The 15,637-nt window shown below is 33.8% G+C and overlaps 1 protein-coding gene across 1 annotated transcript; it reads right to left on the bottom strand.

Moving 5' to 3' along the window:
* Positions 1-3,702: 3,702 nt before the first annotated feature.
* On the bottom strand, positions 3,703-14,506 carry LOC127849800 (heat shock 70 kDa protein 12A-like). The gene is made up of 9 exons (XM_052382552.1): positions 14,444-14,506; positions 9,058-9,208; positions 8,701-8,849; positions 8,327-8,406; positions 7,517-7,655; positions 7,212-7,362; positions 6,499-6,633; positions 6,111-6,319; positions 3,703-5,892 (listed from the first exon to the last, which is right to left on the bottom strand). Exons 1-9 carry the CDS (start codon positions 14,504-14,506, stop codon positions 5,185-5,187), a joined length of 1,785 nt encoding a protein of 594 aa, XP_052238512.1. The 3' UTR covers positions 3,703-5,184.
* Positions 14,507-15,637: the final 1,131 nt, after the last annotated feature.

Here is a 15,637-nt window from a genome sequence, read left to right as displayed (position 1 = left end):
GTTTTGGTTTATCACTTATAGAATTATATTGTACATTTGATATCCATATTTTAAATGGTCGTCTTTTTGGTGATAAAGATGGTAATTTTACATGTTTTGCTAATAATGGTGCAAGTGTCGTAGATTATATGATTGCGTCATCAAGTTTATTCAGATATATTTCTGATTTTAAAATCAGTGATAAAGATAATTCTGATCACTTTCCACTTATTTGTCAATTATGTTTTGAATCAACACAAACAAATTATTCAACAAGCAATATTTATGATTCAAATGCGCGTTTATGGCAGAAGTTTATTTGGAAAGATGTATTGAAAGACGATTTTTATAAGAAATTTTGCATAAATTTCCGATGTTTTAAAAAAAATCTAAGAAATCGTAATGATCGTACTTTTAGTTCGTATATCTCTGATTTTATTAATGTATTTCAAACTGCTGGGGAAAATATGAAGTCTAATTCTAAATATTTTACTTCTTCACAGCCTGAATGGTGGGGTCATGAATGTAATATTGCTAAAATTGAAAAGTCACGAGCTTTACGATATTTTAGAATTACAAATGATAGACACGATCTTATGACATATAAGGCTAAAAAAGTATTTTCAAATCTATATGTTCAAACAAAAAAGTCATATTAGCTGAGAAAAAGCGTAATGATCTAGTTAGTTCCCGGAAAAATTCTAAAATGTTTTGGAAAACTCTAAAAGGAAACCGTAAACATCAATCAAATAGTATAGATCAAACTCAATGGCAAGATTATTTTAAAAATTTATTCATAAATAAAGAAAACAATTCTCAAGAGCAAGATGACATCAGTCTTGAAAATATCCAATACGATTGTAGTAGTTTAAACGCACCCATTTGTAACCAAGAAATTATTGATAGTATACATCACTTGAAATCAAATCGTTCAGGGGACCCTGACGGAATTTGTGTTGAAATGTATAAATTTACTATTAATGATATATTGCCCTTTTTAAATCCACTTTTTAATGAAATTTTTGATTCTGGTATTTTTCCTGAAAATTGGAGCGAGAGCATAATTACTCCACTACACAAAAAAGGATCTATTAACGATCCTTATAATTACCGTGGTGTCTCACTTATAGATCCTATATGTAAAATCTTTTGTCATATATTAAATAATAGATTTACCATATGGTATGATACTTTTTGTGTTATAGATGAGTCACAAGCAGGGTTTAGAAAACAATATACAACATCAGATAACATTGTTACATTAATGGCGCTCTGTCAAAAATATTTATCTAAGAAAAAAGGTCGTTTTTATTGTATTTTTGTAGATTTTGCAAAAGCATTCGACAGCATACAACATCAAAAACTGCGGAATGCTTTTGCAAGAAAAAATGTTAATGGTAAATTTTTGGTTATTATTCAATCGATGTATAGCAAGTTAAAATCATGTGTTAAGGTTAATAACAGATTGACGAAATTTTCCCATGTAATATTGGAACCAGGCAGGGCGGTATGGCCAGTTCCATAATTTTTTCTATTTTCATAAATGACTTAGTTACATATCTGCACTCAAAATGTGATCATGGTATATATGTCTCTGAAGATATAAATGAGTTAATTGCTTTAATGTTTGCTGACGATGTTTCCAGTTTCTCTGATACCATCATACGTCTGCAAAGGCAAATTAATTTAATTGAAAAATACTGTAAATCTGTTGATATGAAAATCAATCTTGATAAAACAAAAATCATCGTATTTAGAAATGGCGGTGTTGTTAAACAAATTGAAAAATGGACATATTGTGGAGAAAACATTGATATTGTATCATCTTATAAATATCTTGGTGTTTATTTAACGCCAAAACTTCTTTGGTCAAAAATTCAAGAAATGTTAGCATTGCAAAGTATAAAATCAATTGCTTGTATATTTAGATATCAACGTAAATTTGGTCATTTAAGTTCTGTATATATTTTTAACGTTTTTGATGCCATGATTAAACCTATACTTTGTTACGGGTCCGAGATATGGGGCTATTCATATGTAGATAAAATTGACAAAGTACAAATACAATTTTGTGAACAATATTGTAATTTACCGCAAAACACACCTGATATCTTAGCTTTAGGAGAATGTGGTAGACTTCCTTTATGTATGACATATATGTCAAATTGCATCAAGTTCTTGTTGAAAATCACCCGTATGGAAAATCATAGATACCCGAACCAGTGTTATAAAATGTTAAAAGATTTAGATGATGCAGGTAGAAGGACATGGGCTAGTCATATCAGAGAATTACTATTTAGTTATGGATTTGGTTATATTTGGTTTGCTCAAGGTGTTGGGCATGAAGACAATTTTATACATCTGTTCAAAACACGATTACAAGATTGTTATCTTCAAGTATGGAAATCAAAAATTGACAATTCTCCTAAAGCATTGCATTATAGATTTTTTTAAACTGATTTGTATTGTGAACCATATCTGAATATAAATATGTCTTTTGTTTTAAGGAAAACTTTGTCAAGTTTTCGTTGCTCAGCGCATGATCTCATGATTGAGAAAGGTCGACATTTATCAATAAATAGACATTTAAGATTTTGTCCATTATGTGTAAAAAAAATATAAGCGTAGTTGAAGATGAATATCATTTCTTTTTTGAATGTAATGAATACGAAACATTACGGCAAACATTCTTCAAACCTGACTGGTTAAGAAACCGATCCCATCAAATGTTTTATGCTATCTTATGCTTAAAAGATGAACATAATATGAGGATTGCTAAGTTTTTGCATAAGTCGCTTGTGAGAAGAAAAGAAATTTTAAACATACATACTTGAATATATTTTTGTAATGCTCTATCTAACATTTTAATCATGTGTATCACTTCAGAAACTTTTTTCTTTTTTGCTTAAATGTTCTAAAATGTATGATTATATGATTATGTATCACTCTTCCTGATATATTTTGTAAATGCTGTATTTTGGGCCGGTGGCCTATATTACTTAATAAACATGCCTATGTCTATGTTATTATTCTGAATTCATATACTTAATTAATTTTGCGTACTCAAAATTCGTCCACACACAACAGGACACTTCATACAACACGACATTACACAACACTGACTAAGCATGGGTTCCCGCCTTAGAAAGGACAAGGAAATGCACTGGAGCCTTAACCGGTTGTATGGCGCGTCGAACATCACACTTAACCAAGAATAAATCTCTAAAGCACAAGTGTAGCAAAAACTTATTCTCAAAACATTGTTATTTAACTTTCAAAGCAATGCAATGGAATCTTAATCCGAGTTGATTGTAATATGAGTGCAATTGCTCAGTTTTAAACAAATCAGATTAAATCATATGGTAATCTATGGCACTCGCGTTAATTGAAGCGGCTGTTAAGAATGTAAATAGAGAGCGTAGCATTGTTTAAATGGAGATTTATTAAATTTGAGTTACATTTATGTTTTCTGATATACATTATTTTTATGTGATTTTCCATTCAATTAAATCGCCTACTATTTCACTCAAGTTATCCATAATTTGTATCAAATTATATTTGCTATAGGTAAACTCATTATGTGCAACAAAGGCATATATCGAAGATCCATTCGTTTATGAATATGAAAAATAAATACTATATCATTGAAGGATGTATTTCAGTACTTCATATTTTAAAATTCCTCGAATACATGACCTTTTATTACTAATATATGCCCAGGTTTAAAAAACCAATAACCATTTTGTAAGGTTTACCAGCTTCTTAAAACCACATGATTTCCACGTGACATTTTTGCATCAACGCTCGGGTCATCCATATGTATTCAATCAATTTTTTCCCATTTCGATCTTGATGTCGTTCCTAAGAAACAATGCGCCTTTCTGACCTATACCGGGTCGATTCAATTGTTGCTGTCTCTCATATCCCTTTCCTTCTTTCTTCTCACCACGCTCTATGCGGATCGCACCGATTCGCTCAACGGAATCGGTTGAGTTGTCGTATTGTGTATATATTCAATAACCACATTTAGCTGATTATAACGCATTTGTGCATTTTTGTCCCTGTATTTTACCTCCACTTACTTTAATCGAATTCTCGTATGTGTAGTGTAACATGCTTGGTGCAAACTTCATGCATCGAGTATGCATTTTATCTAGCAGAGTGTTTTTCGATTTGAGTAATTCAAGATCTTCGCCGCATTATAATGAGGTCACAATCGGATATTAATAATAAACTTTACTCCTCGCATGATAGCAGTTTTAAGTTCAATAGTTTTCTTTTGCATTGTGCTTAACAAGCTAAAGTTATTGTGCCTCGAGTGTCCTTCCAGGCTGCCAAATTTATTATTTCGTAACGAAAATTGATTGAATCGGATATGTTGTCAATTGTTGAGTATTTAAACGATAGGCCAGTGTTCATATTAGCTGGCATTCTGCAACGAAAAAACCAAGTTAGACGCTCTAATGGTTCTCGGAAAGGCTGCCTTCTGAGAAGTGCAGGCGTATTTAACGGTGTCTTGAACGCTTTTATCTGACGAGCAAATATTAACTGTTTTGTTCTGGGCGCCTGTGTGCCAGGTATTCATTTCCACACACCCACGCATCACTAGCATTACAATCAGAAATATCAACAACCCTCAAAAATTCCGTTATTGTTGATTTCCAAACACAAGTGTCAATAAACAAGTCAATAAGATATACCATCGTAAAGAATACAAAAGGCTTACTGTACGCAATTCTTAAAATCTCCATATTTGATTTAAGCGAAGGGTACTTACCAACAAAATCACAAATTGGAAAAACGAATCAAAGGTGCAATTTAGATAAAGTTATATTTTGTACAAATAATGCCTATACGTGCAATTTAGGAACAAAAAAACGTTCTGTACAATATTGTAAGCTATGTAGGTAGATAAAATATCTCTTGAAACATATCCACATACAAACAAATGAGATGACAACCGTCTTTCCAAAATGATGTATCGTTTTTATGAAGTGTCCAACGTAGTCGCGCATGCATGTTAATAGTGACCTAAAAACACAAGTAAGTTAATGCGGTTGTACAGCCACCCTGTTCACAATTCCGTAGACTCACAATTTCAACAGGTGGTACACTTTGGCGGATATAATTGATTATCAAAAACGTCGTCACGTTCAATAACTATCGTTTGGTGTGTAGAGATCACCTTTTATAACGTGTGTTCATTTACATCAAGTCGACGACGTTACGAGTAACAATGCCTGTTGACTCTTCTTCACATTCAAACAATATTTCAGTACCGCCGAAATATAATCGAACCTTGACATATCTGCCAGTACCTTTTCCAGATATCGGAACATCTATACATCCTATATTTTTGCATCCTATATCAGTTACAAACTTCACATCTTTGTTAGTGGTAGTATACAGGTTCAACGCCACAACCGATTGATTAACAGCCACAGAAGAATACCGACCTTCGAACTGTGGTTCGCCAACTTTAAGTTTTTGATCCGACTTCACCACTAAGTCAAATACGTCGCGACACATGTCGCCCAAATCCGTCTTTTCAAGTTTTTCCGATGGATGTATCTTTCGATCAAATATTTCACTTATATCAATACCATATGTGTACTTGGATACTCGTTCTTTTATTAAGTTAGGACTATGTCCAAAGATAACCGCTCCATTCATAACAGCAAGGCCGGAATCCTTTGGTACGATTACTTTCATTCTTGGGAATTCCTTTTGAATAGTTTCGGTAAGAAGCGGAGACTCCGAGTAGCCTCCTACCATCAGAATGGCGTCCACACCGTTGGTTTCCGGTTCACTAAGCAGGTGTTTCACATGCAACACTATGTTGTCGACCGACTGCTTGAAGAATGAACGGAAAATGTTGAATTCCATACGCAACTTGTCACCGGACAGAGTTACCTAAAAAGGGTTTAAAGTGTATGGAAACAATGATCCCAACGAACAAAATGACATACCATTAAAATCTGTAAATGTTTTGATCTACCAATATTTGAAATCCATGGCAATCAACAGAAGAAACATAACATGATGAATTAATTTTCTTATTCCATGGATTGCAATCGATTTCAAAAACACACACAGGATTCGCATAAAAGAAAACAATCGACAAAACGTACCATTTTTGCGTAACGCGAAGACTGTACAACCTGTTTCATTTTTCTGCCTTCGTTTTCTTCAACAATATCCATTAAAGTCAATGGTAGTTTGATCGTCACCAGACCTTGACTATTCGAATCCGTCTTTCTTTTCTTGATTTCGAAATCCCGGAGCAAATCTAAATAGTCTTCCATGTTATCTTTCTTAAAACGGTGTAGTGAGTCTTTTCCTTAAATAATATTTATAGAAATTAGTGTGTTAAAACAAGTTTGTGTCATTTCAATGAATTATTTAAGAAACGCAGCGAAATATCAATTGTTTCAACATATTGTTTTACATTGTGTAAGCTTACACATTCTTCCATTAAACTTCATGGATTCCTTTGTTTAATTCAGAAGGAGATTTCACCTGTAAGCTCTGCTATAAAGTCCCAAAACTCCTTGTCCACCATTGTACCACCCCAGGCCCCACCGGTTGCTTTGTATAGTTCCTTTAGTTTTCCATCGAAGCAAACTTCGTGGACTGTTGTGTCAATGGTGCCACCTAAACATTTCAACAATTGAAATATGAATATATTAAGAGAAATCGGGAATTAGAAAAAGAAGTCCATTGATGTACCTTAACCGTATTTAGTAAAATAAGGTATAGCAGAACATTCTTATTTGACTTAATTAATCTATTAAGAACAATATTAACACGGTGTTGCAATATCTTCATTTGTATATTAAATGCACAAGATATGGAGGTGTTTTGTTTTTTTCAAGCTAAATAGTAGCTATTTAATTGTGATAAAACTCATATTCAAAACGAAAACACGCCAACACTTTTCAAATGGTGTATCTTATCTTTATTCGTTCAAACAACATGAATATGAAACACTGGTTCATTTATAACCATATGACTTCAATATCAGCTTTAATTGATCTACCGATGTGAAAATAATCATGAAATACGAAACAGTACCAAAAACGTTGTCAAGTTTACATTGCTAACACTACCATTATTTGAAATAATATTTCCCAAATGCCTTCTTAGTCCCATTAAAGAGCATTCTGCACTACCAAGATCCGGTAGTCATTGTTTATGTTTTTACATACAATATATTGAGAGTAAATTCTTACCTCCCGCATCAAGTACGAGATATTTCTTGCCAAATCGGAATGATGATGCGATGCCGCTTGTCCCATCAAGTTCCACTGGGATATGTCTGCAATAGATTGATGCTGCCTCGGGCTCTAGTGCGATGGTCAGCTTTTCACTGGAAATCCCAGCCTTAAAAACGAATTGACCTTGTAGCTGTTATTAACATGCTTAGTGTCAGAGCTAAAAGTGTCCTTTATACGACATTATCGGTTGATTGTCAAATTTTCTGTTTTGACTTTTTCGCTGTTAAATCTTTAAAAAAAAACAATGTTACAAAATGTACCTTTTTAGTTGCGAGCCTCATGAAATTCTTGGCAGAATCGTCCCATATAGCAGGTACTGTGATAACCCAGTGAATGTCATCGGGACCAATGCCGCATAACTGTTTGGTAGACATACTTTCCATGTCCTTCTTCATATAGCTGTTGGAACCATGTTACACAAAAACTTCAGTGTAAGTCAAGACAAAGAAATGCAATATGTTTATTTAAATTTTACGCATTGAATATAATTTAAAATAAATTGAACAAATAAGTCATTTTAGCAGACTCGACAACAATTCCAAATGAAAGTTCAGGAACGTGCATATGCTTCCAAGTACATATTCACTAAAGTTACTTGTTCACATTTTGATTGAATTAGTTAAAAACTAACTGCCATAGATTCAAAACAGAATACAAAAAATATATTTAAACGGCATAATACAACTCCTGGCTAAGACAAATGTTAAAATATTTGTTAATTAACGAATGATCATCACTCGACATTGATTAAATAAATTCCACCGGCTGCAATTATTTTCCCTGATAGTTTGAAAAATACGTGGAGTACTGACATATCGTTAATGTTTCGTTAATATAATGAGTACATTGGTAGCGCATTACATTTTGACTCCAGATGTCCCGGGTTCAAATCCTTCTGAGAGCAATATTTGTCTTCTTTTTTCTTGATATTTTAATGAAAAATATTGAAGATGCATTTGTTAATATATGTAATTACATTTCATTTTTTTAAATACGAACATCTTTGAACAAGTCTCTTAAATACGCAGAGCATGCTTGACCATATGCATCATCGGGCATTTTTTGCGTACCTGATCGATAGAGAGAATACTGTCAAGGCGGGGAGCATTTTTCCAGTCTCGTCTGCCAACATCGAATTCTTATTTATCGCCTGAAATATATAAGACGTGTTCACTTTTACTGTTATATTTGAAATCATTAATTTCATATCATATCATGTGACACTGAAGAGACGAAATAATCTAATCGCAATACATCTTACGTAACACTGACAAAAACAATCCAATTGCAATGCATCTTAAGTAACACGGACAAAAATAATCCAATCGCAATACAGCTTACGTAACGTCAGTCCAGAAATAATTAAAAGCGTCACATATATTATGTTAAGTATGTTTATGTTTACATAAATGCGAGTAAATTAAAAACAACTAGTATAATTTACCTTCTCCCATAACAGCATCTTAAACCTCTGAAAGTAGTACCACTTTGTGTGCTGGCCTATTTCAATTAGTTGACTGTATCGCGTCTCCGCATCGAAACCAAACGTTTCTAAAGTTTTACCGTCTGGTTTGATTAACACGCAAGTTGGACCTATAAATTGTTAATTACACAAATAAACCATTGCTATTGAGTACTTAGTATGTATAAACGAATATTATCGATAATTATTAATACGACTTCTCCTAGGCTAATTCATCTGAAATTTTACTTTGTTTATCTTAATCATAAACGAAAAACAAACGAAGATAGATTGTACGATACAAATTGTGCAAGTCAATGCAAAATATAAATCATTTACCTTTCAAAGATTGTAGCTGTCCACCTGCCCATGTTTTAGCCGCAATATTTAACGGATCTGTTTCGAACTGACTCTTAAAGGAAAAGGCGTATCCAGAATACGTTGTTCCGAAGTCAATCGCCGCCACCGCCAGATGTCCAACGCCAGTTGCCTACACGAACATGAAAGGACATTTAACCCATTTATGCCTAGTGGACTCTCCCATCCTTCTAAATTGGATCAATTTATTTCCAAAATTAGGGATGTCTAGTATATTTATTTCTATATTTAGAATATTTCTTACAGAAATTCCTTTAAGCAAACAGCGCAGACCCAGATGAGACGCCACATTAAGCGGCGTCTCATCTGGGTCTGCGCTGTTTGCCAAGGACTTTTCTAGACGCTGGGCATTTATGGGTTAAATACAGACTTGTGCAACAGGCACACTCCCGTCTGTCCATAACATTCCTGTATCCGGTTGTATCTCAGCCCACTTGTGTTTTAGGATAAATATGAGACTTTACATAAGGTTTAGATCTTTGCGATAGTATGCAGAGGACTAATGTCATGCACTTGGAATCACCTTCGATATCGCATTTCAAGGTCAAAGCATTTAGTCTCAGTGTCATTGTTTTGTGTCCGAACCATATTTTGATGGATTATCATGATTTGATTTCAAATGATGGCATATGTAGGAGGCTTATCTTGACTTGATAAATTAAGGTAAAATGTAAATGTTTGAGTCTATTACAAATATTTATTTATGTCTAAGGCTCTGTCTGCCCTTAAGATAATGTCATAAAAATTGGGTAAAATGCTCATGGGGCAATGTACAGGAGGCATTATAATTTTCGACTCTTCAATGGCATTGTTATCACTTTGATGTAAAAGAGTCACGCTCCATGGGGGCATAAGGATAAAAGTGATATTTTAAAGGGATCTTTTCACGGTTTGGTAAATTGACAAAATTGAAAAAAGTTGTTTCAGAATCGCAAATTTTCGGTTTAGTTATGATATTTTTGAGGAAACAGTATTACTGAACATTTGCCATGGTCTAATATAGCCATTATATGCATCATTTGACGATTTAAAAACTCAAAAATTATAAAGCGTTGCAACGCGAAACGATTGAATAATTTGGAGAGTTCTGTTATTGTCGTTTAAATTTGTGAAACTTCGAATATTGCTTATATAACGTATAAAATACGCCAGTATGTATGCTTGGCAGGATAGCTCAGTTGGCGTTTTTACTTCAGGATTCCGTGGTCACTGATTCGAGCCCTGCTGCGGGCTACTTTTTTTCCTTTTTTAAATTTTATTTTTGATATTTTACTGGAGCTTTTAAAAGTGAATGTTCGCATTTATCAATTTAAAGCATTTAATAACAAACTTCAAAACATGCCAAAATCTGTGAAAAGGCCCCTTTAACTGTTCTAATAGAGCTTTTTGTTAAGTTAAGGTACGATTACAGCATTCATATTTTTCGTTTTTAAAAAAATGATTAGGGCCTTGTATTATTTGTCAGCATCAATATCGGACACAACATGCCAAGTTTGACTCAACACATCTTTCCCAGGATCAGTAATGAATTAAAAGATGTGGCCTTTATAACACATTTGTCTTTTAAGATACCCAGAACGTTAATATTGTTATCATGCGAAATCATAGCTGACACAAAAGGATTGTACAATCGAGCAGTTAATTATCAGTATCTAGTGAATTGTGCGACAAAAACTGAATTTCATCCCATCAGCAATTGGATGATCTTGAATTCAAAGGGAGGCGGAAAACGACAACGGGCGAGGCATGGTATGGTATTGCGCAAGGGGGGGGGGGGGGTTAGAGGGTTAGGGTTAGGGTTAGTGTTAGGAGTCGAGTTAGGGTTTGGGTTAGCCTAAACCCAACCCTTACCCTAAACCGACCCCTAACCCTAACATTACCCTAACCCTTTTTTGGGGTTATCACCCCTGACCATGCCTCGCCCGTTGTAGTTTTCCGCCTCCCGAATTCAAATTATTGTTGTTCAACAACATAATAATGCTTCGTGTTGTGATGTGTGCGAAAGAAGGCTCCGTTAAGACGTCTTTAAAGCGTGTCGAGCTTGAAATTCGAGTTACTACCTATTGTCACTTTAAAGCCGAGTGCGTAAACCGGTAAAACGCACCCATGTTTAATACGTCACCCGGTATTATATTTATTATATCTATCCCATACATTGTCTCTGAGTTATATTTAAGTAAATAATAATAGTAATATACGTTGTAATGTCTCTGACCCCCAAGTTGTAAGCAACAATTCGAATGTATATGTCATATTGCGTGTGCGGAATTATTAAGTCCCAAATAGTGTTCGAGAAAACATAGTGTCAGGTCAAATACCTCATTGTTGACTGCGTAGGGGCATTTTACATATTGCGGACTAGTGTAACATGATACAAAATATGAATCGCGCTCTGTGAATGGGTGTTTAATGCATGTGCGTAAAGAGTCGTCCCAGATTAGCCTTTGCAGTCAACACAGGCTAATCAGGGAACACACACTACTCGGTTAGTTTTTTATTTCTTATCATGTTTTCAATAGGAAAGTTTTAAAACGAACAGTTTAAAGTGGAACTATTTTTAACGTGACACAATCGGTAGTTATTTGGTCATCTGGAATGTTGTGTACATAAAGGAGGCTCGACAAGAATAATCATGTTGTTATGTAAATTTATCATTTGTCTTTGATAAAATGAGTCAACGGCATGAAGCAGGACAAATCGAATACATGGTTGGTGCCGAGAAAGGCCGCCCTATTTTCTTTTTCTAAGCCACACCAGATAAACTTTCTCCATCTCGGCACCAACCATGTATTCTCTATATACGTTATTTATAACTTTAAGGTTATCAAATACCTTACTGAAATGCATCAATTATGATATTTATCCGATAAGAGTGTGTGTTACACGTTTATAGTATTCATACTCAATATGTTTTGCTCGATAAATGTGAATTACGTGTTTTTGAGCCCTGTTAACTTATTTGTGTGCGATGTCTTTTGATATATCTTACTTATGCGAATTTCAGGTCGCGTTTATATTCCTTATAACTCGTTAAAAATACTTTGAAATGTTGGAGTCAGTTTTGGGTACGTTCAGTCCAGTGCTTTGTTAATCAGTTTTACCGTGCACAGATAAACATCGTGAACGCTGTCAAGTTACGGGTTGGCGAGCTCCGTTGGAAGCTCGCTGAGCCACAAATCTAATTATGGTGAGATTAGATGCCTGCATACTACTATGCTAGTTCTCATTTCAATTCGGTTAGATTAAGACGGAAAGGTGAAAAAATTTCCTGTTTGGGTCAGAGTGAAACAAATAAACACAGAGCAATAACCAAGCAATTATGAAGACAAAAGTTTTTGTTCTTGTACATTTATCATCCCCTTAAAAATATATTTACGTTTAAAAGATCAGTTGTTGACTGTTATAGTTTTCGAGTCATGCCCTAGACACATATTTTCCATATACTCTTGGAGACTTTTCTAACGCATCACTTAAACATATCAATATAGCTCCCTTATTTTTAACGGATTGTGTTGAAATTTCGACCACTAATAATTCAACACATAGCTAATTATTCCTGAAAATTTAATTGAAATTGAAAATCAACAACATATAAAACTTAACAAATTAAAAACGTCACTTCTAAAGTTAAATTCGCAAACTCGTACAACGTAAAATAATAACAATGTTAAAAGTAAAACGCATATACGTCTTAATAACTGACCTGCCAGCAACATGCCGATTGAGACGTTGTGCTCCTGAATATTTATACGCGCCGTTTTTTTTTCTTTAATAAATGTTATGTTTTCTTGTGTAAAAATTCACCTAGAATGGTAAAATTTAAATGAAATTGGAATAAACATGTACATTTGTATATCGTGTTTTACTACACTTGGTGACTTTTCTAACGAAACACTTTTAAAACTTACGTATCTCAGTAATGAGTAAATATTTTTATCTGAAATTGCACATGCGATTATATGACTACATTATGTGAAAGCTAACGATAAAATCATTTATCCGTGACGATCTGACGCTTTAGCAAGTGGGGAAGGTAGCCTGCAAAATGCAAAGTGCGCGATTGCGCTCCTGAATAATTATACGAGCTAGATCTATATAGTTTTGTAAATTAATTTTATGTTTTTCTTGTGTAAAAACCCACCTTAAACAATTAAATTGAAATGAATCTAGAATTAATCGCGTTTCACCATTTCCACGTGCACAAATATGGAACCACACCTACCCCCGTGCTAAAGCGTCTATTCGTCACGGATTAATGATTTTATCGTGAGCTTGCATAGCATGTAGTCAAATGATCGTATGTAAAAATTTTAATCAATGTCTTTACTCATAACTTAGATATTCAAGTTTGAAAAGTGATAAATCAGAAAAGTCCCCAAATGTATTTCGTACTTTCGATATGAATATTTAATTACAGAAACGTATTGTAGTTTTGCAACTTCTCGCAGTTAATGTGTATCATGAATACTACTAGTTTTTGAAGCATGACAAACGCCGTGCACTGTTTAAAGGCGTCAGCGTTTTCACGCGGAAGTTAACTATTTTAGTTATTCAGGTAATTTTCGTGTATAATATACCCTAAACTGTTTAAAGCAAGACATGAATCACGAACGTGATGCACAGACAGCACATGAAACTAACTTCCCACTCTGGTTTCAGTTTAGTATAAGGATGCCCACACGACAAGATATCATCAAACTTTCGAAAGGCAGACATGACACAAAGACAAATTGTTTTGACTTACTTCTCATCACAGGAAGATGCATTTCTGTTGTTGTTGTGAACATGAATAAATTGAGCAATTACATGGAAATTAATACAAATATTGAAACGATCGAAAGTATTGAAGTACATGTATGACGCAAGGACAGTATGTAGTGACTGATTTTACATCTAAAAAAGTTTTATTCATAAGCTATTATGAATGAAACATCTCTGAACGTTTAAATTGCAGGTAAATCGAATTTATATTGCAAGATATATCAGCACTGAATACAAAACAATAAGCCGATGTTACGAATTAGAATTTATTTCCTGAAAATGTATCAACAGTGTGATTGTTCCAATAATTAATTCAAGAAAATAACTATGTAAATCTTCCTTGGGAGCAACACATTACCTATTAAATATTTTGAAGGTACTTGGTTGTTTTCTCTGTCGTAATTATATTGCTACGCTGAATACTAAAGCATCGATTAGTTTTATTGCTAAAAAATAAAATTATACTTTGATTGCTTTTTAATTTGAATCACAAAAGCCATGAAATTATTATTAATTTACACATGTATTGCTGTTTATTTATTATTGGTTAATTGAGAGTTCCCGCATCACTTTCGACCGTTTTTACCTTTTCACTCACGCCCTCCACCCCATTTAGTATTTTTATTTTCCGTTCCAAGGCGGTGACCATAATCAATCATTTCACGCCTTATGTTCTTTATTATTGCATATACCTGGTTGATTATTGAGCTGCTCAGCCTGCAATTATTGGTTCCATGTTTTTACGCCAAGTTATAAATATTAAGTACCGTATTAATCAAAACAGTCTTTTAAGATGCCTTAAATATTTGTTTTCTTTATAGCGACGTCCATGCAGAGTCAGATAGTTTTCACCGTTTTCTTACAAAATACAAAAGAAATAATTGGTAGAGACCGGCGGAAAACACCTGTCTCGGCATCGACAACGCCAACTTTACTTTCACGTGATTACCCACTCTGATACTGAAAAACGTACATAAATATGTGATGAATAAATACAATCGAGTACGAGTGTGCAAGCTTAAAAAATAACTGAACGAAAACAATAAACGATTTCACAAATATATCTGGATAAAACAAAATCTCAATATTTTCGAAATACAATGACACATAGACACTCGAGATAACGCGGATAGCGATTATATAATTTGATATTGTTCTTCGGACAACTGCCACGGTACCCTCGCTTTGCCTTTACCTTATTAAATGTGCGAGAAAGATGGTATTCTACGAATTGCGATAACACAGAAAATGTAATTATATTTTACGGTCCGATGACAATTGAAAACTTCGAGACAAAATGCTATTATAAGGATCTCCCACTGGCAAATGTATGCAACACTGTTTAAGGGACAGCAGCCGAGCTTTTTTCCCATAATCAAAATATAAACGTGGAGTGATTGTGTTGGAAGGGTTTTACATAATGTTGAATTAAAATCACTCAACAAAAATTATCACGTTATACATAGTTACGCCATATGTAAATTACAGCTAAAATATGTAAAATATCTATACATTATTTTAAAAAAATCCTTTATAATCCTTTATTATTTGTTTAAACATATAACAACATATTTTAAAATCGTATCACTAATTAAGCAATAAAATCAAGACAATGTTCCTACCATGGTCTTATTCCAGTTCCCAACACTCCGATAAAGTAAGAGGCCCTCACGACCTCAGAGACAATCCTTGTCGAACTCTTAACTATTAAACTAGAATCGTTGTAAAATTCGGTGTATTCTAACACAAAACATTGAAATTCTTCCAATAATTCGTTGTC

The sequence above is a fragment of the Dreissena polymorpha genome, chromosome 11 (assembly GCF_020536995.1).
Source record: "Dreissena polymorpha isolate Duluth1 chromosome 11, UMN_Dpol_1.0, whole genome shotgun sequence".
Lineage (NCBI taxonomy): Eukaryota > Metazoa > Mollusca > Bivalvia > Myida > Dreissenidae > Dreissena > Dreissena polymorpha.
Note: the sequence above shows the minus strand (reverse complement) of the source record. Positions and strands in the feature narration are given on the sequence as shown.

Excerpts from the sequence above, each read along its gene's own strand:
- LOC127849800 (XM_052382552.1), bottom strand. The coding sequence starts at position 14,506 with ATGGTCACCGCCTTGGAACGGAAAATAAAAATACTAAATGGGGTGGAG. Across the intron at positions 6,634-7,211 it reads TCTCGTACTTGATGCGGGAG|GTGGCACCATTGACACAACA; the intron begins GTAAGAATTTAC and ends TGAAATGTTTAG. Across the intron at positions 6,320-6,498 it reads CTTTATAGCAGAGCTTACAG|GAAAAGACTCACTACACCGT; the intron begins GTGAAATCTCCT and ends ATATTATTTAAG.